The sequence below is a fragment of the Macaca thibetana genome, chromosome 9 (assembly GCF_024542745.1).
Source record: "Macaca thibetana thibetana isolate TM-01 chromosome 9, ASM2454274v1, whole genome shotgun sequence".
In the NCBI taxonomy this organism is placed as follows: Eukaryota; Metazoa; Chordata; class Mammalia; order Primates; family Cercopithecidae; genus Macaca; species Macaca thibetana.
This window is the reverse complement of record NC_065586.1, coordinates 118,555,736-118,582,622: the sequence shown is the minus strand read 5'-3', so window position 1 is coordinate 118,582,622 and position 26,887 is coordinate 118,555,736. Positions and strand designations below refer to the sequence as shown.

Here is a 26,887-nt window from a genome sequence, read left to right as displayed (position 1 = left end):
AGGAGGGAACGTGGCCCCCTGACTGCACTGGACCCTGCAGATTTGCCTGAGTCAGGAATGCAGTGGGGTCGGGGGTGGAACGAAAACAAACCCAGGGTTCTGCCAGCAGGGAAGGAAGTTGGAGGGTGGGCAACCATGAGTGTCATCCAAAGCCTGGGGAATATGGTTCATTTTAAAAGAAGATCCCAATACCAGCACTTAACAGTGTTTAGAAAAGACTGTATAAGTTCATACTCCTTCAAGCACGTTTTTTGTTTGTTCATTTGTTTGTTTGGCGGGGTGGGGCAGGAGATGTCTGTTAATCTGCTTAAGAAGAAAGCAATGGTCACAGCAGTTCCGTGGTGGTGACAGGGAGGTTCAGGTGATGGGAGCAGAGTCTGGGCAAGGCAGGGAAACCACTCCTACCGTGCATGTCCAGCATCTCCCCAGAGCTTCTCCAGCTCTGCCAGGTATGCAGCCTTCACAACCCACCACCCTGTGGATGGGCAGGATGGCTTCACAGCTGTTCTGCTGATGAGGAGACTGCAGGTCCCACAGCAGGTGGTGGTGGTACCGGGACTGCGGCCCTCCCTGATCCCAACCTCCGCTCCAGGTGTTCTTCTCCCCAGCCCGCTCCCCACCTCCCAGATGCTCGGGGTACACAGCGGCCAGCAGTGAAACAGCTGTCCTTGTGCCCTGGATCACTCCACAGGGACAGGGGACCAGAGTGGGTATAACACAGAGCAGGGCAAAGGAGAAGTTTAGGAAGAATCCAAGCAGGGGCCCACCACGAGAAGGGAGGGGAGGTCTGTGCATGCAGCCTCGGCTTTGGGGGCGCTACGTGTGGTGTGGGTTCCATAACTGAACCACAGATGAACCATAACTGCTGGAACTCCCCCAGAGCAGAAAAGTTGGGCCTGTGCTGAGTGAAGCCCCCAGGCTGACAGCGCACCTGCGCCTCGGGCTCATTCTCCAAGATCAACCAAGGTGGGGCAGAAGTGAAAACCTAGGCAAAACACCTATGTGTATATGAGTACATGTACATACACACACACACACACACACACACACACACACACACATTACCCCCTCAGGCTCCACGTGTGCTGGGAGAACACTGTCCCAGATAGCAGGACAACAGGGCTGGGTCTTGGTCCTGTATGAACTCAGTCTACGACCTTGGCCCACTTGATCAGCTTCTCTGGGTTGCGGTTTTACCACCTCTAAAATTAGGAGTTGAGCCCAGTGATCTCCCATGGTCATCTCAGCTCTGACAATTAGCTGTTCTTTACAGAAAACCTGGTTGCTTTCCAAAACATCCATTAGCAGACAATAGTTAAATTGGTAAGATCCAAACAGGCAACAGGGTCCCTAATAAATCCCTTTTTTCATACAACTCCCCAGTGGGGTGAGATGATTCCCGCAAACTTATACCGCTGCAAGAGGAGGGGGGATTCCTAGAATTCTCCAGATGCTGGCTTGGCCAGTAATCTTTCATAGAGGACTGTGAAAAGCAATGACCCATCAGTATTTCAGCTTCCTTCCATTCAGGTTCTGCCTAGTAGCACTTCAGTGCTCATTTAATCTCATTCCCTGAAGCTTGGAGAAAAGAAAAAAAACAAAAAACAATAACAACAAAACCAAAGAAAAAATTGGCAACTCTTTTTCAACCTAATAAGCCAAGTCAATTACTTCTTTCTCGCCTTTGAAAATTACGAAGTGTTCCTGAGTTACAAAAATATTTTTGTTGCTGAATCTGCAGAATCCACTGCATCGTTTCCGGAGGCTGGGACTTCCAGGCTGGTCCTGTGTTGGTTCAAGTTTGCTTCAAAGGCTAACGCTGCAGCAACTGGCTGGGACTCAACTGAGTGATTCAATGTGCCTTCTGGAAACAGTTATGCTAACCTTTCATTTTCTTTAAAAAATATGCAATGGACAAAATAGCACATCCTCTATACCCAGCAAGAAGCAGTGCCATAGAACTTGCACGCCTCCTAAGGACAATCAAACCAGGCCGCAGAAGGGTTGTTTAGGGGGGATGTCAGCATCCAAAGACTTGCTTGAGAGAGTGAGCCAAGCTGGGTAAGGAGGGAAGTGAGCACATGGGCAGGGGAGGAACTGTGAAAAAGGGCGGGTCAGTGCACTGTGGACTCAGATGAACCAAAGATTTGCTGACTCGGGCTACTAGGGAGCAGGACCAGCAACAAAATTAGCAGAGCCCAGTGCAAAATGCAAATGCAGGCTCCTTGTTCATAAAGCATACAGAAAGCACTGTTAAAGGTACTAAAATATAAAGCTTTTTCCCTTCTTCCACATTCTGTCTCTCTCAACCTATCACACTGGTTTTGGTTTGCTAGTTATTGTTGTGGTTATTTACGGGACAGTGAGTGCAGACACTGGAGGCCTCACGACTTGGCCTCGTGCCCACCAACCCCTGGACCTCGGATCGTGCCCTGGCTAGGGGTGGGGAAGTTGAGCCAAGCATCTTCCCTAAGGGCCCACTCCTCCAACACATGGATAATGGATGACCCCAAGGACACTGCCACTTCTGTGTCAGGGTGCATTAGGTACCTGGATCAGGGTGAGAGCGGCTTGACCCTGCCCAGTAGCCCACAGAACCACCATGGCATCATCAGCCTGAACCCTGCACCACTAAGATGTTATGCGGTGCCCAAGTTGGAACCTAGAACTGCCCTGTGCCTATACCCCTTCCAGGGATGGAGGGTAGCAATGATCGCTGCATAGAAACAGGGAAGGGAAGGTCAGGTGGGGCTGGAGGTCTCAGGGGACCAGGGATTGGGGAGGCAGTAGGAGGAATACAGCCTGAACTAAATCCCCAAGTTCTCTGAGCATGCTCCATTGGCTCATAGGACTTTATTCACAGAAATACAAATTCAAAGATAAAATTAAAACAGTGAGCTCAGGGCACAGGCCTGTGAGTACATGGGTCACATGCCCTATGCAGCTGGCTCTTCCAGCTTCTCCAGACAGGGAGGCGGTAGACCAGGAATTCTCCAGATGCTGGCTTGGCCAGTAATCTTTCACAGAGGACTGTGAAAAGCAATGACCCATTGATATTTCAGCTTCCGTTCAGGGTTCCCAACAGCTTCAGAACCCTTCCGTTCAGGGTTCCATTCAGCTTCCGTTCAGGGTTCGGAGTGGATGAGGAGGGGAGGTGGTGGGCCAGGACTGAGAAGTTTGGGATTCAGATTAGAGAAGGTGAAGGTTATCAGCGATCACAAAGTCAAGGGTGGTTGTGGTGAGCAGAAGAGCCAGGGAAGGAGGGATCTGCCAGATGGGCATGGAGATCACCAACATATACAGACTGAGAAGAACGGTGTGACCAAGTCGCCATCATGTTTCTCCAACTGACATGTGATTACTACTGTCTAGGGAGGGAAGTAGAGGAGGTAGGATGGATGGGAGGGCAGCAGGGTAGAAGCGGTTCAGGTGGGAGAGATCAGAGAAGTGGGGAGATGAAGGGAGAAAAAAGGAAAAAGAAAAGGAGAAGGAGAACAGAGGATAATGTGCCATAACAGAGAGAGAGAGAGAGCACACAAATGAACAAAATGAAACGACTTTCCTCCTCAGTGTTTATGAACACCACCAAAATATTTAGTCTTCTTTACACTATATCAGATGTTTGCCATTTCCAACATTCCCTTACTCTTCAGTGTTTAAACCACAAAATGTCAACAGTCTTCATGGGGGCCCAACAGCTAATGACTGTATATATTCGTGGCATCCAGAGGAGGAATAAGATTGTCTTGGTCAAGTCTAACTTGTGTCTCCTCCATACATCAGCCCCTTTGATCTGTCCCCTTTCATCCACCAACTTCAGGGTGGCTGATGCTGCTACAACAGCATATAGCACGGCAGATGCTCCATAAATATTTACAAAATCAATGAATAAGTAAATAAATGAAAGAATGAACAAGCCAGGTCTTAAAAGATACATTAGGATCTTGAAATTAGGTAATAACTGGGGTTAGCCAAGGCCTGGCATTTGGGTCTGGGTAACTGACGGGGTAACCGATGCAGCCTGCTTTTCAGCTGTCTATAGGCTATAAAGCTCAGGGCTCAGGGAGGCAAAGGGAACAGCTTGTATCTCCAGGCTGTCATGGTGGGCAGGGGCTCAGCCCTACTCTATTTAGTGGGATCAGAGTCCAGCACACAGCAGCCTCTCAGCATCTCCTGAACTACACTGAAGGCACTCTGACTCCACCTTACCCATAACCACATAGAGCTTCTTTGAGCCCCATATGTGGGGAAGTTGCCCAGGATGTAGTATTTTTTTCAGATTTATTTTAAAATGTTTAAAACATGTATAACCTCTTCTATATAAGAATAATTTGATATGGTCCATGACAAAGGGCCTTTTATAATAAGTTAATTAAACATATATTTATGACATAAAATGGGAACACAGGGAAGGCCAGTGGTTTCGTGAGCTGCCTGGTAGATAAAGCAAAGAGGGAAATACCGTGAGTCACATGTTCCCATTATCAGATTCTGGTGCTTTGTTTAACCAAAGGAACTGTTAATTCACATGTTTATTAGGATAATTAGTCCTCAGTTCACCAGAAGGTCTTATTTCTCTCTTGCCACAGAAAGAGGTCTGGATGGCTTTAGGAAACCAGCTACGGAACTGCATTGATGCTGCTATGACTGAGAGGTGATCGTATCATTGTGAATCTTTGTGCTTTCAGACTCTTGGGAGACTGACTACTTAAGACATTGGAGCTTTCCGGAGTATGAGTAGGAACCCCAAAGAACCAGAACCAACAAGAAATGAGCAACACACAGAGAAACTAGCTAACCAGAAACTTGTTCTGGAGGGTTCTAATAAACTCACAAGGAAATGACAGTTTGCAATTAGTCCAAGATCTAGGTTCTGCAGGCTGAGCAGAAATGGGAAATTAAGCAACTCCACCTGCAACTCTTGTCACCCAGCTTGTTTCCTTGGCTGGCTCTCACTGTCCTTTCCATCTCAGCTTAGATGTCACCCCTCAGATAAGATTCCCTGCTTACACTATCTACTATCTTTGCAGCCCGAGGCCTTCTACCCCTTCACCTGTTTGCTTCATGCACTGTACTTATTGCCATATTTACTTTACTTCACCCGTTTCCCACACTAGATCTTAAGCCTCATGGCTTTGCCCACTGTGGCTGCATCCTCAGCACTTAACAAGTATTTGGCCAAGACAGATGTTCAACACATATGTATAAAATCAGGGAATTAATAAGGAATCACTAAAAGAATGAACAAACTAGACCTTGAAAGATCCATTAGGATCTCAAAATTGGATAATTGCCAAATAGCTTGGAATTCTGACAAACTCCTTTCTACCAATGTCATAGAGAAATGGACAAAAATAAGGCCTCCCTCTGCTATTGTGGCAAGACCAAAGCTTCATCTCTGCAAAAAAAAAAAAAAAAAAAAAAAAAAACACAATCTCTGGAAAAGAAAGGGCAAACAAAATCAGCTAATCAGCTTCTCTTCCGCTCCCCGCAGCTACCTAGTGCTTCACCTCGCTTGGTTCTTATGAGCATTCCTGCCTCCAGCCACTTTCAGCTCCTCTAGGACAAGGTGTAAATTGCCTACCACTGGGGCTGGCAATTTTTTCCTATAAAGGGCCAGGAAGCAAATATTTTTGACTTCATGGGCCATGTGGTCTTCATCCCAACTATTTAACTCTGCTGGTGCAGAATGAAAGCAGCCATAGACTCTACCTAAATAAGTGAACATGACCAGGTCCCAATAAAACTTTATTTACAACAACAGATAGAGGGCCAGCTTTGGACTACTGGCTGTAGTTGGCCAACCCTGGACTCTAATACTCTGTCACACACTTGATAAACTGTCAAATGGAACCAATTTGTATTCCCCCCTCAATGAAGAGGACAGGAGACATTCCTAAACAAATCTAGTCCCACCAACTTGGGAACTGCTTTTTCAGAACCATAAATAATAGTCTTAATCCGATTCCCTGAAAAGAGAGTGCCAGAGTGAAAAAAGCCATTACCATATTAAGAGAAAAATATAGCCAAAGAATTTCCTTGACAATCAACTAAGTTCTTGAATCCGGGCCAGAGAACACACAGGGTCTCCAGCTCTGAGAGTTTGGGGAACTGAAGCGTTTCCCATGCCAGAAGGAGCTGCAGTCAAGAGCTGAGGAGCCACGTCCCCACCCGCCTGTGGACAAAGCCTGGCACAAAATAAAAGCCAGCTTCTACTTCACTGTCTGGCTTCACATTCCCTCATGAAATATTGATTCCTGTCCCCCTAAAAATGGTAACAATCAATACAGTAATAGAAGCCTCATAACATCAACACCGTCTGTGGCATCATTAGCAAATGCAATGGTAGCCCTCAGAGTTCTCGGAGAAAAAGAAGAGACCACAAAATGCCCAGTACAGAAGGAGTGGGGGGAAAGAATCCAAAATGGAAAAACACAGAAACAAGAGGGGAGCTGGGGCAGTGCGAAGTGCATTCCAGGCTCCCAGGCGCTTCCTTCATGAGGATGAGTGACAGATGACTCCAGGAGAGGGCAGTGGGTGAGCCCAGGCCCTGCATTCTCTGATTCACTTTTGGACGAGCTCAGGCCACTGAGTCAGCACGTCTGACCATCAGCTTGCCTGAGGAGAACCGGCGTGAGTCATGGCACGCACCAGCCCACTCCCATCCCCAACCACTGCCACGTCCCGGGGGGCTGCCTGAACCCCCCTCACTCAGCTGACTCAGGAAAGATTCGCCACATGCAGGGCCAAGTTCTGGTGGCCTGGAGAAGAGCGGCCTGCCCAGCAGCTCCCAGGACATGTAAAAGGCCCCAGGCCCCTCACCCGCGGTGACTCCCCTCTGAACTTGATGAGGATCAGGGGTGTTGGCCTCCCCGCTGCACCAGCCAGCTCAGCAGTAAGAGGACCCTCTGCAAACACAGCGGCCCCAGCGCCCAGAGGGCTCCCTGTCCAGCCACTTCAAACAGGTCTGTGGGTGCCATCTGGCCTGAAGGTGGCCGGGGGGTTGGAGGGGTGGCGCAGGCCTACAGGGGAGGGAGGAAAACCACCTCACAAGCCTCAACAAGGCCGTTTCCAAATATTTACCTGGTTGTTGGCGTCAGAGAAAAGCACCCACAGGAAAGCTCACTGTTTCCCCAGCGCTTTGCATTACCAAAGACCACAGACCTGCTGCAGCCCTGACAGGACCACATGTCCATCAAACTCCAGGCAGGCAAAGCGGGATGGCAGGGGCATCTGCAGCCAGCCTGCTGCAGGGTCATTTCCTCATTGAATATAGGACGGAAGCTCGATGCAGGAGCCGCGGGTGCCTTCCCCTCAATTCCATCCACGTGGTGGGTGCCCTCGCTTCCTCCAGGGCAGACAGCTGTGAACGTCCTACTCGGGACAAAGTTGCCAAGCACCTCCTACCTGAGGACCGATCAGCCGGATGTGTCCCCAACCCCGCAGTCTAGCTGCAGAATGGACTTCATTTGACAAATGACTGAGAAATGAGGGAGGCGACTCTAAATTGTGATCAATAGACAAGGAGGGAAAAACCAAGAGTGGAATGCAGTTGTCCCTGGGGTGATGTGTCCCCAGAGTGACGCGGTGGGATTGAGGAGACTGGGGCATGGGGCGTCACCTCCCACAGTGGGGTGGGGAGAGATGTCTAAGGCAGAATTTAATCAGAGGCCTGAAGGATGGGAAGGTTGGCTCCCTGAGGAGCTGGAGAGGGGTGCTCCTAGGAGGGGAACAGCCAAGGCCCCAGGGGACAGCCCTGGCCTGTGGGAAGTAACCGAGCAGGGGGTGTCTGAGCAGAGCAGGTGGGGGCAGAGAAAGGAGGGGAGGAGGGGAAGAGGAGGAGGGCCAGAGGGAGGGAGGGTGCCCAATCAGATGGGGCCCTCAAGGCCCTGGTAAGCAGTTCAGATCTCTCTCAGAACCGCAGGAGATCTGCAAAGGCTATATACAAGATGGGAAGGACATGATTCCAGAGATGCTTTTCTCCAAGTTTCTTAATCAGCACAGCTGGACAAACAGCTGTAACTAAAGTAACTTTCCCTCCTACTTTCTTCAACACATCCCATTATCTCTACCTTGTACTCCAGCCTGAAGAAACCAAACTGTTCTCTTTTTACTTTTCTCTCTCCCTCTCCCCACCCCTGCCCCAAACTGCTCAGGAAAAAAAAAAAACCCGTTGGGACAAAATGCCACCATTGGATGAAAGCTTGACATATGCTGCACACTGGCAGTGGCTCATGTCAAACACATTTGGAAAGAGTTTGTAACTAAAGCTGAACTAGTTTGCCCTCAAAGCTGCTTTCTATTAACATGTTTACACGCATACTGTCCCGACTTTCTGCAGCTGGGATTCCCTCCCCAGGCAGGCTGGCCACGGTCGTGGGTCCCGAGGAAAGAGGAGTTTCAGATTTGGGCAGAAGCACATTAAGGGATGCCCAGCCAGGGCTTCTCCCCTCCTGCTTGGAGGGAGTCAGCAGGGCCGGCAAGAGGGGGCTGCTCCGTGAGCGTCTCCCAAGAGCTCTTCCGGGTCCCAAGACTCAGCAGGCAAAGTGAGCGCACATGTGTCTGCTCAGCAGTGAGAAGCAGAAAAGGAGTCATTTGGTCACAAGCCCAGAAACATCTCTGGCAACTTCAAGCCACTGGAGATGTGAGGGGAGCTCCAAGAACGGGAGGAAAAGCAGATATGAAACTGGACTCAGAAAGTGCAAGAACTCAGACAGTGCTGGGGTCTCAAGAGCAGGGCCTACAGCAGCCTCACCATGTTAGTCTCTGTGGGTGACATCCGGCTTCACTTTGCAGTTCCAGGGGGAGCCTCTGCTTGCCCTAACTTGGTCATGTGTCCGCTCCTTGGCACCAGAGGGTAGGACACCATGACTGATGGGCCCACCTACGCTGTCCGATGACGGAGATGTGAAATGCTGGCTGCTGCTGCCAGTAAGGGGGGTAGGTGGGTGGCAAGTGGACAATGACCACAGGTGTCCATGGTAATTTTTATTTCACTGAAAGTCTCAAGAATATCACATTTATAGCCACGCACAGTGGCTCACACCTGTAATCCCAGCACCTTGGGAAGCTGAGGCAGGTGGATCACCTGAGGTCAGGAGTTTGAGACCAGCCTGGCCAACATGGCAAAACCCTGTCTCTACTAAAAATACAAAAATCAGCCAGTCATGGTGGTGCGTGCCTGTGGTCCCAGTCACTCAGGAGGCTGAGGCAGGAAAATCACTTGAGCCCTGGAGGTGGATGTTGCAGTGAGCGGAGATTGCACCATTGCACTCCAGCCTAGGCAACAGTAAAACTCTGTCTCAAAAAATAAAAAAAAATAAAGTAAACACGTTTATGAAGGACAATGGAGGACCCTCCAAGTGAAATCAGGATGCCAGGGGAGGAGCTGGGTCCAGATGATAAGCCACCAAGCTAGTCACTGGGCCCATGGACGCAGCAGGCAGTCTCACCAGCTTCACTGGGTTACTCTTAAGTGGCTTTGGGGGAGGTTGGGCCACAGTCTCATACGACAAGGAGCCATGTAGGTGATTTTCATTCCTCAAGCACAGTTTCTGCTGGTTCTGTTCTGCCTTCTCTGTTTTCCTGATCTCTTTCATCCTCTTTGTTATCCCTAAGGTGACACAAAGCAAGGCCAGCCAGAGCCTCCCCCGAAATAACCCATCATCAAAACAAGGGAACAAAAGAGAAAGAGCTGGAAGAGATGCTGTTACTCTCCCTACTTCCAACTACTATCAGCAAAAAAAAGCAGTTTAGTCAGTGGAAACCAGTCTTTTGTGTGGTTGTCTGCAATTTAATATCCTTTCATTTCCAATTCCATTTAGAAAAGCCACATCAGTTCAATTTTAAATTTCAAGCACCCTTTCTTGAGGGACTTGAAACACATGTCAAACAGCATGCTGCTGGCTGAAGAGCTCAGCTCCCAGGACAGCAGGAGTCAGGTCAGACGCACTCTGCAAAGCTTGTCTATTGAGATCGTTCGTGTCTTGCCAGGACATGCCAGGGATGACACGAGGAGACAGTCTCCACCTTGGCTCAAAATTGGAAAAGAATATCCGCCGGCCAGAAGCAGCTGCACGGTATGTGCCCACGCATTCCAAACACGAAGTTACTCAGTGGGGGCGGCGTCCAGGCCAGCGCCTTGCCTGCACACAGCTCATGCCCTGCTGCTGGCTGCCTCCCAAAGGCTCTGTGAGGCTGAACAGGCCCCACGCGTGGCCACAGGCTGTGCTATTCTGACTGGCTCCTTCCGGTGAGACTACCACATCCTGGATACCTTTCTAGCAGCCTGTTCCTAAACCAGATGCACCCACCTTTCCATGGGCTGTTTAAGGTCAAGCTGTCCCATCATTCCATGGGGCCAGCCTGTATCCCTCCAACAATAGCCATGGGCTTGGACACGTTGGGAGCAGTAGCCTGGCTGCCTTAGGAGGGCAGGGTCATGACGTGTTTGCTGTGTGGTCTCAGACAGGTTACTAGACTTCTCTGAGTCCCTGTTTCTTCTTCTCTAAAATGGGGATAATACAGCTATTATGCAGATTAGGTGAAAAAGAACGAAGGCAGAGGCTGGCCCAATGATCCTGTGACCAATAAACACACTTTGAAAGATTAGTTGTTGCTAGAAATTCCACAGTGACCTAATAGAAATAACACACAACTGCAGCCTCACTCAAGGCCAGTTACACACACCGGACACAGACCCTATATCTACCCTGAGCCTCTTTGGCCGTGCCTGGCCACCCGGCCATAGAGAGGTTATAGGAACATCGGGGAAGGAGGGTTGTAAATGTGTTAGCTGGTGGTTTTCTGAAGACTGGCCGTAAAGGAGCCTGGGCTGGGCAGCAACTTGATGCCATAAAAAGACAGAGGAGACCCAGAATCCTACCACCCAAACAGCACACGCAGAGCTGTTTCCAGAAGGAGATGTACCCAGCATGCCATCCAACAGCGCAAATAGCCTGATTAATTCTACGCTTGTCTGGAATTACTCAGCCCACACCCAGGTAAAGGGAGGCAAGCAGAGGGCTGGACAAGAGACCCCAACTGGCTCAGTCTCTGGTCTTTTCCTTGGCCAGAGGCAGGATTCCAACCTCCTCTGATTGTTCCCTCCATCTGAAGTCCAGAAAATTACAAGGATGTGAAGAAACTAGAAACCACGCTTTCACTGAACATGCCACACAGCAAACAAAACCTCTCTCATCAAAGTGTCGAGTGGGGGTTTTTGATGAGTCAGTAAGAAATGGATATTGTCCCAGACATGAAGACTTTGCTAAGCAAATCAACAGCAAAAATGATTGCAAAGAGAATATTTAAATAGAAAGCATTTTCAAATACAGCATTTGCCAGATTGATCTTGGTATGGCTCAGTTCTGCCCCTCCCCCCTCCAAAAAAAAGCTGTATACTCAAATGATTATAATTTGGGCAAATAGTTCAGTCAACACCCTTTTGTAGGCAAGCCACGTGCACACTAGCATACTAAAAGCTCTGAGAAGGTCTGGGAAGAAGAAATCCATTAGCTCTGTTTTAACTCAAGGTTTCCAAGATATATAAAGTATGGAATATTGTTCTGAAACACACCTCATTACCCTGCAAAACCCCAATTTGGGAGAGCTGGTTTGTTTTCAAAGTAACTGTTGACAAGTTAAGGATGGCTCAGTCTAAACCCCAGTAAATTCTATGTTCACTGTGAATGCGTGACGTATCTGTGGAGGATAAATAAAATCTGTAACAAGGGTTGCCACAGGATCGGGAATGGGAAGGAGACTCAATTTTCACAACTTACCTACTAATTTCTTTACAAATCTATTGCTTTCTTTGATAAACATTTAAAACATTATTTTAAAAACTTTTATCTGGCTCCTTACAGAAGCTCTCCTGAGCCCCTGCCTCTCCCACACGCCCAGGCCATACTCAGCATCTCCTCAAGGCCCTCCTGTGACTGGTTTAGACTGGCTTCAGTGCCCCCTGAGAATCACCCGCAATCAGAGAGCTCTGGTGCCTTTGCCAAGGGTGTTCCAGGGCATCTGAGAACTCACCTCTGCAGGCGAAAACATACTCACCTGGTGGTCAATTTTGATCAGTGCAATGTCTGCTTTCTCATCCACATCCTTGATTTTGGCTTCATAGGTGGCACCATTCTTCAGCTCAACTTTGACCCGGTGCTTGTTGGTCACCACGTGGGCATTTGTCACGATCAGTCCATCTTCCGACACAATAAACCCAGACCCACTAGCCACCGGCACCTCTCGTTTAGAAAACGGAAGCCTAAAATCCAAAGAAGTACACACTTAAGCCTGCAACACCTTAAAATGAACGCTTCAACACATTGATTAATGAATGGGTTCTGCAACAGCAACACACACCTAGCAATCGCTTCTTTATATATTGGGCTTAACATTTAAAAACTAAACAATCTGCCAATTTTTTGCATGCATCAAACAATTTCACTTACAAAATATTCTTAGGGAATCTCTTCAGAGCCCGAGGTTCTTTAAACATTTAGAAGGGTTAAGACTGTAGATTCATAGAGTCGAATAGGGCAAATGTTTGAAGGGAGACACACTTATCTTAAAGTAGGAAGATATTCAGTGACACTTTGACACTTTAATGTGTCTCAAAAAGAGCTCTCATGTTTTGCTAGTGGCGGTGAAAGCTTCAGAGGTTATAGGAAAAAGGAAGGCTCTCTTTACTTGCGAAACAATTCAATATGAACCACGGCAGGGGCGATCTTCTCCACCACGTCCGCAATAAAGTTATATTTATGGCGCAAACTATTGGGATCTTCCTGCCCTGAGAACAAAAGCAAAGAATAGATACTTAATGATACTCTGCTGTGGTCACCTAGAGAAAGACATGGGTTAGAGGAAGCCAAAATGCATGCTCAGCCTTTGGAATTCTGAAGGCGGAGTGAGCACAGTTCCCCTGCCTGGGCTCAGCTGCAAATGTCCATCGAACTCCCAAGGGAATGCCCACCCAAGTAAGGCAGTAAAATCCACTCATGATAACCTCTTTGCTCAGGTTCTCTGCTCTCAACAGAGTCACCAAAAAATCACCTCTGCTCTGGTGTCGAGCAGAGGCACCAGCAAATGCTTCTACCTCACACCAGCCTTTCCAAGAAGCTGATGGCCCAAGTATTTTTTGTTGTTGTTTGTTTGTGTTTTTGTTTGTTTGTTTGTTTGTTTTCTTTTTGAGATGGAGTCACGCTCTGTTGCCCAGGCTGGAGCGCAATGGTGCAATCTTGGCTCACTGCAACCTCCACCTCCCGGGTTCAAGCGATTCTTCTGCCTCAGCCTACTGAGTAGCTGGGATTACAGGCACCCACCACCATGCCTGACTAATTTTTGTATTTTTAGTAGAGACAGAGTTTCACCATGTTGGCCAGGCTGGTCTCGAACTCCTGACCTCAGGTGATCCACCTGCCTCAGCCTCTCAAAGTGCTAGGATTATAGGCATGAGCCACCGCACCCAGCCAAGGGTCCCTTTGTGATGTGGTATCACCCTCTGCCTGCGTCCCTTCCCTGAGTCCCCACCATTACAAAGAAGCAACCCTCCTGAGAAACACCGCAGGAGCGAAGGAGCACCGGGGCTTTTCTCTAGGAGAGGCTCACCAGATGGGTAGATCTGAGATTATTACGAAGAAACATGAAGGCAAAGGGGCAGCTCCTATCTTTCCCACTGACACCCCAAGGCAAGCTGAGGCCATCGTCCGTCCCCAAAGCAGTTTCCACCATGCCTTAACCACATGTTCCAACCCTGCCCGGGACATCCCAGACAAAAGGCATAAGAGGTGCCTTAAGACTGTGGGTGAGAAAAAGAGGAAAATCAAACGACCATAATGCTTTATACCTACAGTCATGCACCACATAACATTTCAGCCAACCGTGGACCATAATGCCATTGTTTTTACTGTACCTTTTCTATGTTTGGATACGCAAATACTCACCATTGTTACAACCGCCTACAGTATTCAGTACAGTAACCTACTGTACAGGCATGCAGCCTAGAAACAACAGGCTCTACCATCTGGCCTAGGTTTGTCGTGGGCTATGGCATCTAGGTTTGATAGGCGCACTCTGTAACATTCCCACAGTGATGAAATCGCCTAACGATGCATTTCTCAGAACGTATCCCTGTCACTCAGTGGTGCATGACCGTTTATACTACAGTGAGTGGCCCCACGTGGTGGGCGTTTCCAAAGCTACTTTCAACAAAGCTGTCACATGTCCCGATGTGAGGCTCTCACCCAGGAGGGCTAAAAGTTAGTTTCTGTCGACCAGAGGCGCACACCCAAGGTAACTGATTCAGAAACAGGCTGCTAGAGATTCAGGGTTCTGGGCTCCCATTTTGGTGGCACGGGTGGTGGCAGAGGCAGTGTGTCCCTGGAAGTGCACCCTTAGCCTACTACTCCAGCTCCTAATCTCTGCCACCTGCTGCTACCTCTTAACAAGTCTGCTCAAGCAGGCTGGAGGGCTTCCAGGCTGGTCTGCAGCTAAGAGCCATGCACCCCATTCTTCCCCCTTGGAATAGCTCAATGCTGCACAAGCAGGCTCCAGGGACCCGCACTCCTTTGTTAGCTGCTCGCTACGAATTGACAGGAAGCTTTTGGAAACTTTCAGAGCAATTTCACATGGTAATCTTATGTCTGTTGCGTTGAAAAATGAATAACTGTGGCTTGTATTTCCTGTCTCATATTTTGTATTTTGTAGGTATTTTGTGTCTCATTTACCAACAGGCCTGTGTGCCTGCCCCTAACACACATGCATATACACACAGAGATGCACAGGCACACACACACAAACTCACACATACACACTATGCATACACACCCACACACGTACACACATAAACACACCCACACACATACACCCACACTCATACACAGACTGTCACATAAACACCTATACACACTTCCACACAATTCATATACTCACAGATGTGCACATACACACAGAGTCACACATATATACATACAAATGCGCACACACACACACACACACTCACATACATGCCTCTCTTACCACTAAGGTGGCAGCCCTTCCCCAGGCTCTAGGCTGTAAGTAGAAGCTATGAGACGTCCCAGCCCTCTTGTGACCCATCACAGTTTCATACCCACTGGCTCCCACATCCCTACCACGCTGGGTCACAAGGGGCCATAGTAACCCAACTTGACACCATGGGGCACAGGGACATCTGGAGGACCACCTGCCTCTCCCACGCTTGCTTTCTTGGAAGTGAAAGCGCATCTGTGAACAAAGGGCCCCCTTCTGTCCTGGCCCCTGACCTCTGAGCTGCTTTATTTAAAGATTGGAATCATCTCTTTTTACATAGCATGGTTTTCTAAGGTACAGAAAAAGATCCGCAACTACTAGGAGGAATAATTTAACAAATTCAGGACAGTATCATATTATTATTTTTGCTTGCAAAACCCTTTCATCAGTTGCCTTAATTTAATTTTTTCTACCTTCCTGTGGAACAGGAAAATCAGGTATCCTTCCCATATTATATATGGGGAAACTGAGGCTCGCAGACTTTAAATAACTTCTCCATGGACACTAAAATTTCTTAATAGAGAGTATAAGTAACAGGTAGATCCGGGCAAGCCCTCCCAAGCCCACAGTGTCACCAGATTTACAGCTTCTCGCTTCAACACCGGCCCCCTACAGATCTGCTACCCTCCCAGGTTTCTAGGTAGTTGGAAATAATTGGTGTGTCTCCTCGAGCACTCCAGTGGGAGGTGTAAATAAGGGAATGGAAATGTTCCTTCTGAACACAGAGCCTGGCGAACGTCACCAGAGACAGCTGTAAACAAACGCATCTGGGTTTCCTCAGACCAGCTTCCTGGGGAAAGGCCAAGAAGAGGTTTAACTCCGGCCGGGCCAGCAACACAGAGACGGCGTGGTGTTTCAGAAACTCACGAGAAGGATCATTACTAGCACCTTCCCACTAAGGATCATTAACGGACTTCCTCTTTCTGGCTTCCCGAATTAGGTATGGGAGAATCTGCCCACGCCAGAGGCAAAAATGAAGATGGATTGAAGATGGATTTTGCTGGGCAGTCGCCTTCTCACACAGTCACAGAAAGTGGCTCCAGGGTCTGCCCACCAGGAAAGCAACAAGGGAGACCAAGGAGGATCTGGCCTGGCCACTGGAAGGCCCAGTTCCAGCCTCAGTCCCCTGGGCAGCCTCCATTTCCTCATCTGTAAGATGGACCAAATGCCTCTAGAATGAGCTGTGAAGATGGACCAAATGCCTCTAGAATGAGCTGTGAAGATGGACCAAATGCCTCTAGAATGAGCTGTGAAGATGGACCAAATGCCTCTAGAATGAGCTGTGAAGATGGACCAAATGCCTCTAGAATGAGCTGTGAAGATGGACCAAATGCCTCTAGAATGAGCTGTGAAGATGGACCAAATGCCTCTAGAATGAGCTGTGAAGATGGACCAAATGCCTCTAGAATGAGCTGTGAAGATGGACCAAATGCCTCTAGAATGAGCTGTGAAGATGGACCAAATGCCTCTAGAATGAGCTGTGAAGATGGACCAAATGCCTCTAGAATGAGCTGTGAAGATGGACCAAATGCCTCTAGAATGAGCTGTGAAGTCTGCTCCAGCTCCAACCTTCTGTGATGGAATCCCTGTCTCTCCCTCTCCCCAGCGTGCTGCAGGAAGATAAAGAACATGTGAAATTTGAGATCAGGTCCAGGACTCTCCAAATTCTGTAGATGAGGAAACAGAAAGAAGGAGCAGTGGGAGCACAGACCATATGACAAGCCTGACTGAGCCTTCGTGACGCATCCCAGATGAAAAAGCAACCATTGACTTCCATTCTTACCATCCCTGGGTGGACCAGTGGCAACAGGAAAATAGAACAGAAATAACTAAACAGAAGAAACATCAGCTAACTGTTCAAAGATGGACAAAATGTCAACTGAAAGAAGAAGAAATATTTGGCTTGTCCAAATGCCATTTCAGAGTGAGGAATAAAAGTGTGTCTAAAAGCAGCTTGGTTCAGTGTTAGATTCCTGTTCTATTAAAAAGGCTCATCCATGAAACTAGATGGAGTGGCCACTGCCTGATGTTCTACAGAAACCCTGGCTGGCCCATCTGCTGTGATCTTAACTGTGGGTCAACTGTCTTCCTTCCAGACGGGTCAATCCCAATGGAGAATCCCCATAGATGGGCCCAGGTTGGTTCTGCCACTGCCCACTCTCCAAGGGGTTCAGGGGAAAGAGGGTGGGGGCGTCCAGGCCACTCAGCATGAGGAGAAGGCTGTGCACAGTCTCTGGCCTCAGATGGACCAGAGTGTGACCCTCAGCATGGTGCTCACTAGCTGTGTGGCCTTGGACGTGTTACCTCACTTCTCCAAGTGTTAGCCCCTCATCCATAAAATGTGGTAACACCATCTACCTCAATGTGTTTTCTATGCTGATTTCATGATCTACTGTATATGAAATGTTTGATCAAGCCATGGCATACAATTTAGAAAGAAGAAAATCCACAGGACTGGCCACGGTGCTGCTCAGTGGCAGCTCTGTATAGGTGCAAGCACGTCACACATCAGTGGCACAGCAGAGAGGTAAAGGGAGGTGTCTGGAGACCCACTCAGCCACCTCCGCTCCTCCTAACGGTGTCGTCATATCACTGCGAAGGTATGATCCAGGGAAGCTGTGTGGCAGGCTGGTTTTTCCGGCCTTCACCTGTATCTCTTCTCCCTAGCTTACAAGGGTACCCCACTACAGAAAGGAGACAGGGCAAGGTCAGCAGATAATCTAGCCTGACTGCAGCCCAGGTGAGCGCTTAAACCTGATGAATCAACCAACCTGAAGAAGGCCATTGTAACGCCCTAGTAGGTAAGGATCATGCCTCCTCCCCACACTGTTCTGTTAAGCCAGAACTGAGGAAGCAGAAGGCAATGAGGATGGGAAGCCTCCAGCAAGGTCAAGGCCTGGCCCTTTCAACTGCTCCTTTATTGAACAGAAAGCTGGAACTGGCTGCCGTTCAGTAATGGACCACACAATGAGGCATGAGAAAGAAAGAAAAGGCATCGAGATTGGAAAGGAAAATGTAAAACTGTCTTTATTTGCAGATGATATATATGATAGTCTATGTAGAAAAATTCTAGAAATCTACGAATATATGACTGCGTCTGTCAATGTCACAGGATAACAGGTCAATAAATAATTGCATTTCTATGTATTAGCAATAATTGGAATCAAAATTTTTAAAATATAACTATAACAGCATCAAAAATAAATATCGAATAATTAGGGAAATATTTAACAAGATATTTGCAAGATCTGTACACCGAAAGCTACAAAATGCTATCAAAATAAAGAAGACCTAAATAAATGGAGAGAAATACCACACTTGTGGATCAGAAGATTCGCTATTGTTAAGCTATCAATTTCTCACAAATTGACCCATAGATTAAGCATACTCCCAGTGAAAATTCCGAGCAGGATTTTTTGTAGAAATTCACAAACTATTTCTAAAATATATGTGGAGAACACAGAGCCTAGACAATCCAGAGTAATTCTCCAAAAGAAAAAACTGAATGACTTATACAGTGCTACATGATTTCATTTTTAAACAGAAAAACTGAGTAACTAAGATTCGTAAAATGGTAAGTTACAACAACTTATAGAGATGGATCTTTCCACTTACCTAGTAAATATTTATCATTGCTGATATTTAACACAATAAATGGCCCATTAAGAGTAGCCAACATTTCCTGTAACTTTATAGTTTAAAAATTGCCAGGATTCAATCCCAATATAATAAATGATTCGTCTTCCCTCTTTATAAACTACTAGTCAAGCACACAACTTCATAAATGTTGCTTCCTTAAAGCACATCATCCCTAGAGTTTTACACATAATACTTCTTAACAACTTTCAACAACTTCCTTCAAGGAGGAAGAAAAGAGACATACGCAGTGCAGGTAAGCTTCAGTCATTATTCTCCAATATTTCATGTTACTGAAAAGAGCAAGGCATTAAGTGTTTGACATTCATTATCACACTTAACACAATTTGTTGCAGTAAAAATGAAAATCACAGTATGGGGAGTATGAATTAAAGGATAGACTTTTATCTGTGTTTCTCTCAAAAGAATAAGCACAAAGTGGAATATGTGCTTTTTTTTTTTGAGGCAGAATCTGGCTGTGTCCCCCAGGCTGGAGTGCAGTGGTGCAATCTCGGCTCACTGCAACCTCTGCCTCCTGGGTTCAAGTGATTCTCCTGCCTCAGCCTCCTCAGCAGCTGGGATTACAGACACCCACCACCACACCCAGCTATTTTCTGTATTTTCAGTAGAGACGGGGTTTCACCATGTTGGTCAGGCTGGTCTCAAACTTCCGACCTTGTGATCTGCCCGCCTCACCCAAAATGCTGGGACTACAGGTGTCAGCCACCATGCCTGGCCGAATATGTGCTTTAGATACATCAAAATGTATGCTGCTTTCATCTTTAAGGCAAAAATGCCAGGTAAAGACTAGATCTGAGGCAGGAAGAAGCCAGAATCGTGTCCTTATGGTTCTAATGCCATGGTTCCCATAGTCTGCCCCAAGGGACCCCAGAATACCACAGAAAATTCATCGATATTTCAGGTTTTCTGGGGAAATACAGTGATACGGGATCACTGTTAGACACCTTGTAAACTAACTCTAGATCAATCATAGTTTTGAAATCAGATCACGCTACATCTCTTTTCATGAGTCCATATGAAGTTGGATTTCTGGCAGTCACTGTGACAAAAAGAATGTACCACACAAAAATCAGTGTTGAACTGGAAATGGGGATGGTGGTGTCCAAACTGATTCCAAGATTTGAAAGGTCATGTGACACCCAACAGGTGCACACATCCCATTCATAAGTAATCGTGCTTATTGAATAATGAAATTAAAATGTCTTTTTTTAATGACCACTGTGTTGTAGGGACACAAATACTTATCAAATTGTTTGGACCTCACTGATTGATCAACGGAACTGTTGGGTATTTTTTGGCCTTACTGAGGGCCATGAAGAAATGACTGCACTACTGTATTCGTCCATTTTCACACTGCTGATAAAGACATACCTGAGACTGGGCAATTTACAAAAGAAAGAGGTTTAATTGGACTTACAGTTCCACATGGCTGGGGAAGCCTCACAATCATGACAGAAGGCAAGGAGGAGCAAGTCACATCTTACATGGATGGCAGAAGGCAGAGAGAGCTTGTGCAGGGAAACTCTCCTTTACAAAGCCATCAGATCTTGGGAGACTTATTCACTATCATGAGAACAGTGCAGGAAAGACCTGCCCCCATGATTCAATTACCTCCCACCAGGTCCCTCCCACAACATGTAGGAATTCAAGATGAGATTTGGGTGAGGACACAACCAAACCGTATCAACTACTAAAGGTGCCACCAACCATGACAGTTTGGGAGCCTGATGCTCTTGGGCTCTCTGCAGTGGTTGGGCCTGAATCCCTGCATAGGCACAAGGAGCAGAAGTGGATAGACAGCAAACATCCACAAAGCTTCAGCATGGAGCCCTCCATCTGCCCTGTGAGGGGCCCTAGCAAAGTGCTATCATCACGGCTTGTAGAGAGTATGTAGAATTGAAAGAGTGAAGCTGCAGCTGGTTGAGGCCACGGTCTCCTGCCCTCTGTCACACATCTATCCCATCAGGGTGGCTGCCGGCATTTGGGGGAAGAGGCTAAGGGAAAAGTAAAACTGGATAATCATTTTGTTTGGGTTAAATGAGATACATTTGTGTGCTTTGAAGTCCCTTCTGTGTCTAGTTAAATTGCTGTGTCTATCCTGCTATATGTGTGGTCTCCAGGGACACCCTACTGCTCACCCTGCTGGTTCCCCTGGTGCAGGCCAGAGGTTGTACAGAAGACAGTGAGTGTGTGGGTAGCAGAAAAATATTGACTTGATCATAACAATAATCCAAAAAATAATAAAAGTAATAATAAATTATTCTATTTTCTCTTTAGGAAATATTACAAAAGCACTGTCATGTGAAAAGGTGAGCAGAGTTCACAGCCAAAAAATAGAGGAGGAGACAGGGACATTTTCAAGATGAAGGAGTGTTCAGCAGTTAGCTTTTTTTAATCTTGTTTTTCTGGATTTTGTGATGTTTGCAGTATTGGTATATTTTCTGAAGTTTGTCATTTTGGGCATTTTCTCTTTTCAATCTATATAAATAATAGTTTCATCCCTAATGTTATATTCATAATTTAAGGGTTTTTTTTTTTTTTTTCTTGAAGAGAGTATCCTGAATTGTACAAGTTTCAGATTCCATAAAACCTGGACCTGCCAGTGGGAGAAGGTGCCAATTCCTGCTCAGGTAGCAATTTCCTACTGTCCCTCCTCCTCCCACCACCTCCCTCCAGAGCACAGGGCTGGCTCTCAGCATCAGGGGCACTCACGCCATGCCAGCAGGACACCAGAGCTACACCTATAGGACACACTGCCTTGGCCAGACAGCTAGCAGGGACCCTCAGTCACCAACACTCCGTGGCCAGCATGGGGGCTTCACTTTAGGGGACCAAGGCAGCTTTCCCTGGCATTCCCATTAGACTCCCAGGCCAGCTCTCTCCCCACACTGTCCAGCAGCTAACCCACGTGTGCCAACTCCCTTCATTGTCCCTGCATGGGACCCTGGGGCCCTGCCCCCATTCTTGGCTCTGTCCCTTGTCCCTTCTCCCTGTAGAGCTTCCTGCCCTCGCCTGCCCTGACGTGGAAACTTGGGTTCATAAACGCAGAGCATCTGGGATGGGTGGGAACACCAAATTGTACTCCAACCCACACACATTCCCCGTGGGGCCAGCCACCCTAAGGAAGGTCACACCTTTCGGCTCTAAGTTAATGCCTCCATGCCCACTTCTGCCCCTTACAGCTGTGTGACTTCAGACCGTGCCTGTCCCTGCTTGAGCCTCAGTCTCCCTTTCTGTAACACGGAGCTAATATCACCTACTCCACAGGGCTTGGGAGTCCTAGGTGAGACTGCACATAAAGCACTAAATATCATGCCCCATCTTCAAGGCCAAGGCCACCTGGGTTACCGTCTCCCAGCTCTCAGACCAGAGCCAGGTCCCCACATCCCTCCCAGGTACATTTCAACACCTCCAAGTGGCTCTTCTCAAGCTTCTGAAGCTTCCAAGAATGCCACTCTGCGCTAATTCAGGCAGGCCTCACCTCTGTCTTCAGTGTCTCCCCCTAACTGACAATGCCACTTTGGGGCACATAAACTTCCTGCCGGAGCCCCACAGCCATCTCCATCTCCTCGGGCCCACGATTCCCTCTCATTTGCCATGTGGCACTGATGCCTCCACTCTCCCCAGAACTCCTTAATGCACACTCCCACCCTGCAGACCTCTCCCCACACCTCCAAAGTGCTTCACCCCATCCCCCTGCGTTCATGCCTCTTTTCCTTCCGTCCTGGATGGTCTCATTCTCCTCCCCCGCAGCTAGTCAAATCCCACCCAACCTTCAATGTTGACAATAAAATAATATTATCAATAAGAATAACAGGACCTATTTATTGTATAGCATCTACTATATGTCAAGCCCAATAATAGGCACAAATGTTATCTCTAATTTTTCCTGCAAGCCTGCAGGGTGCATCTTATCACCAGTCTACAGAAAGATGAAAAAAACAAGGATCAGAGAATTAAATCATGTTGCCCAAAGCCTCAGAGCTGGCGAGTGGCAAAAGCGAGAGCCTGACCCCATCTGTCTGGCTCCCAGGCTGGCCTCCCTCCTTGGTCCCCACCTTCTCAGCCAGCCTCCAGCCCCCTGCAGCCCACATCATTGTGGGAACATGCTTCACACTTTGTGAGATCAGGGCCAGGACGCAGGATTAACAATCTAACCTTCCCTTCCAGCCAGAACAATCCCGCCTTCCAATTTCTCAGCAGAGTTGATAAGTAGAGCTAATTTGGAAAACAGAACGCAGTGTATTCGAGGGAAAAGAAATGAATCCTCCTTTATTCACAGGGAACAGCATGTTCCCAAAATTCAAATCAGTTGTAAGAGCAGATTGATCCAATCAATGGCATTTTAATGCACTGTCCTAGATTCAAGACTAGCTACATAATATGCAGTGCCCAGTGCGAAATGAGTATGTGGGGCCCTTTGTTCAAAAATTATTAAGACTCCCAAGGGAGCAATAGCAGAGCATTAAAACAGGTGCGGCACCCTTCTGAACACAGGGCAATGTGTGACTGCATTACAAATTCATTTGATTTAATACCCAAAATCCAGATTTAGCACAGAAAAGCGTCTCAGGAGCTGCTCCGGTGCTACTGGAGATGCTGCCTTAATCTGGTCAAACCCAGGAGCCCAGGAGCAGTCTGCAGGGGCTGACACAGTCCCCCACCTGCAGGGAGGCAAGGTAGCCATCCTCCCTGCAATGCCAGAACAGTGCATGTTCCAGGCAAGGCAAGCTGTGCAGCCCAGGCAAGCCCCTCATGCTGACGCTTCCTCACATTTACATTCTAATGTCTCTCCCAGCTTGCAAATCACTTGTGACTCTTCACCTGATTTCCTCCACTTTAAATACCAGCAAAGGTACTCCTACTTTAAAGATTACAAATAAGAATACAACCCAGTACCAACAATTGCCAGGATCCCGGGGAAAGGATGAGATGTGAAGACAGAAACTCAGCCAAAAATATGGCTGGATTGGGCCAGTGTCTGCTCACCAGGATGGAGGCCGGGATGAGCTAAGAAACTGGGCAGGTCCGTCAGCGGCAGCTCATCGCCTCCCCTGTCCCAGCCTCCCTTCCTTCTGCCATGTGGGTTTGGGCATCAGTGACAAGAAAATAAAAACGTTTTTTCAAAGGCAAGAGCACAAAATGCATCATGCAGAAGTTGGAAATTAAGGCCCATGGATAGCACGTTCCATCCTCGCTTGAAAAGCCAGGCAGCAACCTCCCGACCATGTAAGGACAAGGAGAAGTAACTGTCCAGGAGACTGCCTGCTGGGCCCCCACCGCTATATGCTCAGTCCTGCCTAAAGCCTGGGACATTTCTCCTGGTCGCCTGCAGACACACTGCCACTCTCTCTGGCAAGGCTGCTAGACACCAGTCAGAAACTGTAAATAAAGAAGGCCAGCACCGCAGGCCTCCAGTGCGGGGTCAGGAGAACTTGAAATAATCTTTGGGAATGGCTCAGTGAAGTCTGGGACACACTCCTCAGCTGCCATCAGTACTTTCCCAGCCCAGTAACCCAGCAGGAGTGAGGTCCAGCTCGGGGCCCCATCCTCCAGGCACCAGCAGCTTTTGGTAGGTCCAAAATCCAGTCACACCCAGAATTTCCTGGGGTATATGTTGGGGGGTACATGCTGGAGGCCTCATCTTCACCTTTATGCTGTCTGAGGGGCTCATCGTATATTTCTTTGGCATCCCCTTCAGCCCCGAGCATGGCTAGATTAAAATTAACTACAAAGAGGCTACTTGCTGAATAAATAAATCCAGAACCAAATCCAGATGGGACTCCCAGGAGAAAATGACACACCGGGAAACTTATCGGCAGGTGCCCGGGGCCACTCTCATCCACTTGGTTCCACTCACAGCTCAGCACCTTTACAGAGAGGCGGGGGAGAGCGAATGCAGTCAAGGCTGGATGCGAGCTCAAAAATCCCTCTAGTGCTCCTCTTACTTCCCAGCCTCTCACTTCCCAGCGGAAGGTCCCCCAACCTGCATCTGTGATGGGGCAGGGGTGCAACAGCAGAGACAAAGCAGAGAGAATGCAAGGGCTGCAGGCCCAGGGCAACTGGGACCGAGTGCCTGCAAACGGCCAGTCTCTGGGTGGCAGGAAGAGAGGACCTGGAATATTGATCTTTACACTGAATGCAGGGTCCTCTCCGCTGAACTTGAGCTGTCAGGACTGAAATGTGGGCTCCACCCCTCTGAACCAGCCACAGGCACCTGAGGGCAAGTCGGACGCCTGCAGCAGGTGTGAGTAGGCCTGTCCAGACAGGACCCAGATGGAGGCAGGTGGTTAACTAACCTGATGCTGTGCAGCTGGGGAGAGGGGCTGGTCCACGTTCAGGAGGCCAAGGATGACTTTTCCCTAAGAAAAACTCCCTTTGTGAGGTTTCTCACTAAATTTGAGAATGATCATGAGAAGCACAAGGGGAGCAGGCAGAGGAGTGGGGAGAGACAGCACGTGGGCTGCATTTAAATGAGCCGTGAATTGCAGAGAAACAGAGCGCTTCCTCTTCCTCCAGGGAAAGTGGACTATGTTCTCTCAGAGGGTCAGGAGAGAAACCAATTTTAAAAGGTTCCTAATGGCCAATGAGGCATGAAGCGAAAGGAGATGGGGCCTCCTGTCTGCAAGAGGGGTTGCCTGGGGAAAGGAAAAAGAAGCATGTACGGCCCAGCGAATGCAGCAAAGCTGCCCCAGAACACACATTTCTTTCCCAAGTTTTCAGTTTGAGTGGCTGCATGCTGTCTGCCCCACTCCATTAAATTCCAAGGAAACTTGTCAGCCATGGCTGCAGCCCAGAGCCCGGCCCAGCACTGGTCTGGGGCATGGAGGCAGCAGAAACAGAAGTGAGACCTTGCACATTCCCGGAAACCAGACCCCCATTCTAATCGCTGCTGCTGGTACTGCACATTCCAGGGCGCCGGGGACATGGGGGCAGAGGGGCCTGCGCGACTGGATTTCCTCGAACTCTGCAGAGAAAATGCACAGGAAAGACAATGGCATTGCTAAGTGGTGGCACAGGCAGCCAGCTGAGGTCTAAAGGAAACCTGAAACCCTATGCACCATCAGGGCCACTGTCTGCAAATCTAAGGAAAGCCAGCCTTCGGTGTCTCCCATGGCCAATGGCCCTCAGACCTATTCTTGTTAAAATACACTGAATTCACAAGCAGGAATTATTATTTGTCTAAAAAGGTTAAAATTTGAATGATGAATGACCACGCTCTGTCTTTTGTATGGAAATAAATGAAATTCAGGAGAGTTTCGTGTGGCTTCTTTCTTTCCTTTTAATGAATCAAGGAGGAAGAGGTGGGGGAGCCGGGAGCCTGTCCTCAACTTTCAGTCCACATTGGCACTTCCAAGTGTTGGCAGCCCTTCTCTTTCCGGGACAGTCTCCCAGACGGCTCCAAGTGGGAAAAGCTTGCCGGACGCCAGACCTCAGGCTGCTCCCCCGTCTTGCATGTCCCGGGTGCCTTCAGCAGTAACTGTTGCAGGGACTGGGCCAAGACTACAGCAGATGGTGCCTGGAAAAGTCTGTGGCAGGTGAAGTGAAGGAGGAAGACTTTCCCAAACAAGGCTAAGACAGTCTCTCTCAAATAGAGCAGATTCGAAATGCGCTTTCGGGGGGCACTTGGCCAGCTGGCTGTGAACCCCTCTCTGTGCTGTCAATCACAAGCACAGCCTAGATCTGCATCTTTGGCTTTACTGGGAAAAGATGCCTTCTCCAGAACAACTATGTTGTTGTTTATGTTGTCTGTGTTTAAAGGTGCCTGGCATTGAAAATCACTTTTCAGACTCACTGGCGGAAAAAAAAAAAAAAAAAATTCGTGTTTTTCAGTCCTTGCTTGGATCTATGGTGAGTGCTTGGGTTTGATCGGTGCTGTTACATTTGATAGTCTTTTCTGGCCTATTTTATGTATTAGGGAAAAGCTTCCAATCAATTCCACTGCACAATTTTTTTTTAGATGCCTCCTGAATGCCCAACATGATGTGTCTATTATTATCTTCAGGGAAACAGCTGACTGCTCAGTTCACAAAAACACCATTAACTTTCCTCTTGATAAGCGTCTGGCTCCGGTCCTGACCTTCGCAGATTTCTCAGCTGGGTTCGCTTCCTGCACCGACTCCTCAACACAGGTTGTTATGTCTGGAGCTGCCGGGGCTGTTCAGTCTCCCCAGCCTCCCAG

At 48.1% G+C, this 26,887-nt stretch overlaps 1 protein-coding gene across 1 annotated transcript in view; it reads right to left on the bottom strand.

Moving 5' to 3' along the window:
- Positions 1-26,887, bottom strand: part of HTRA1 (HtrA serine peptidase 1) — a 52,930-nt gene that overhangs the window by 13,193 nt on the left and 12,850 nt on the right. The window contains exons 2-3 of the mRNA XM_050802697.1: positions 12,691-12,790; positions 12,061-12,265 (exon numbers count right to left, since the gene is read on the bottom strand). Of these exons, the coding sequence (XP_050658654.1) occupies positions 12,061-12,265; positions 12,691-12,790 (305 nt within the window). The remainder of the gene's footprint in view (positions 1-12,060; positions 12,266-12,690; positions 12,791-26,887) is intronic.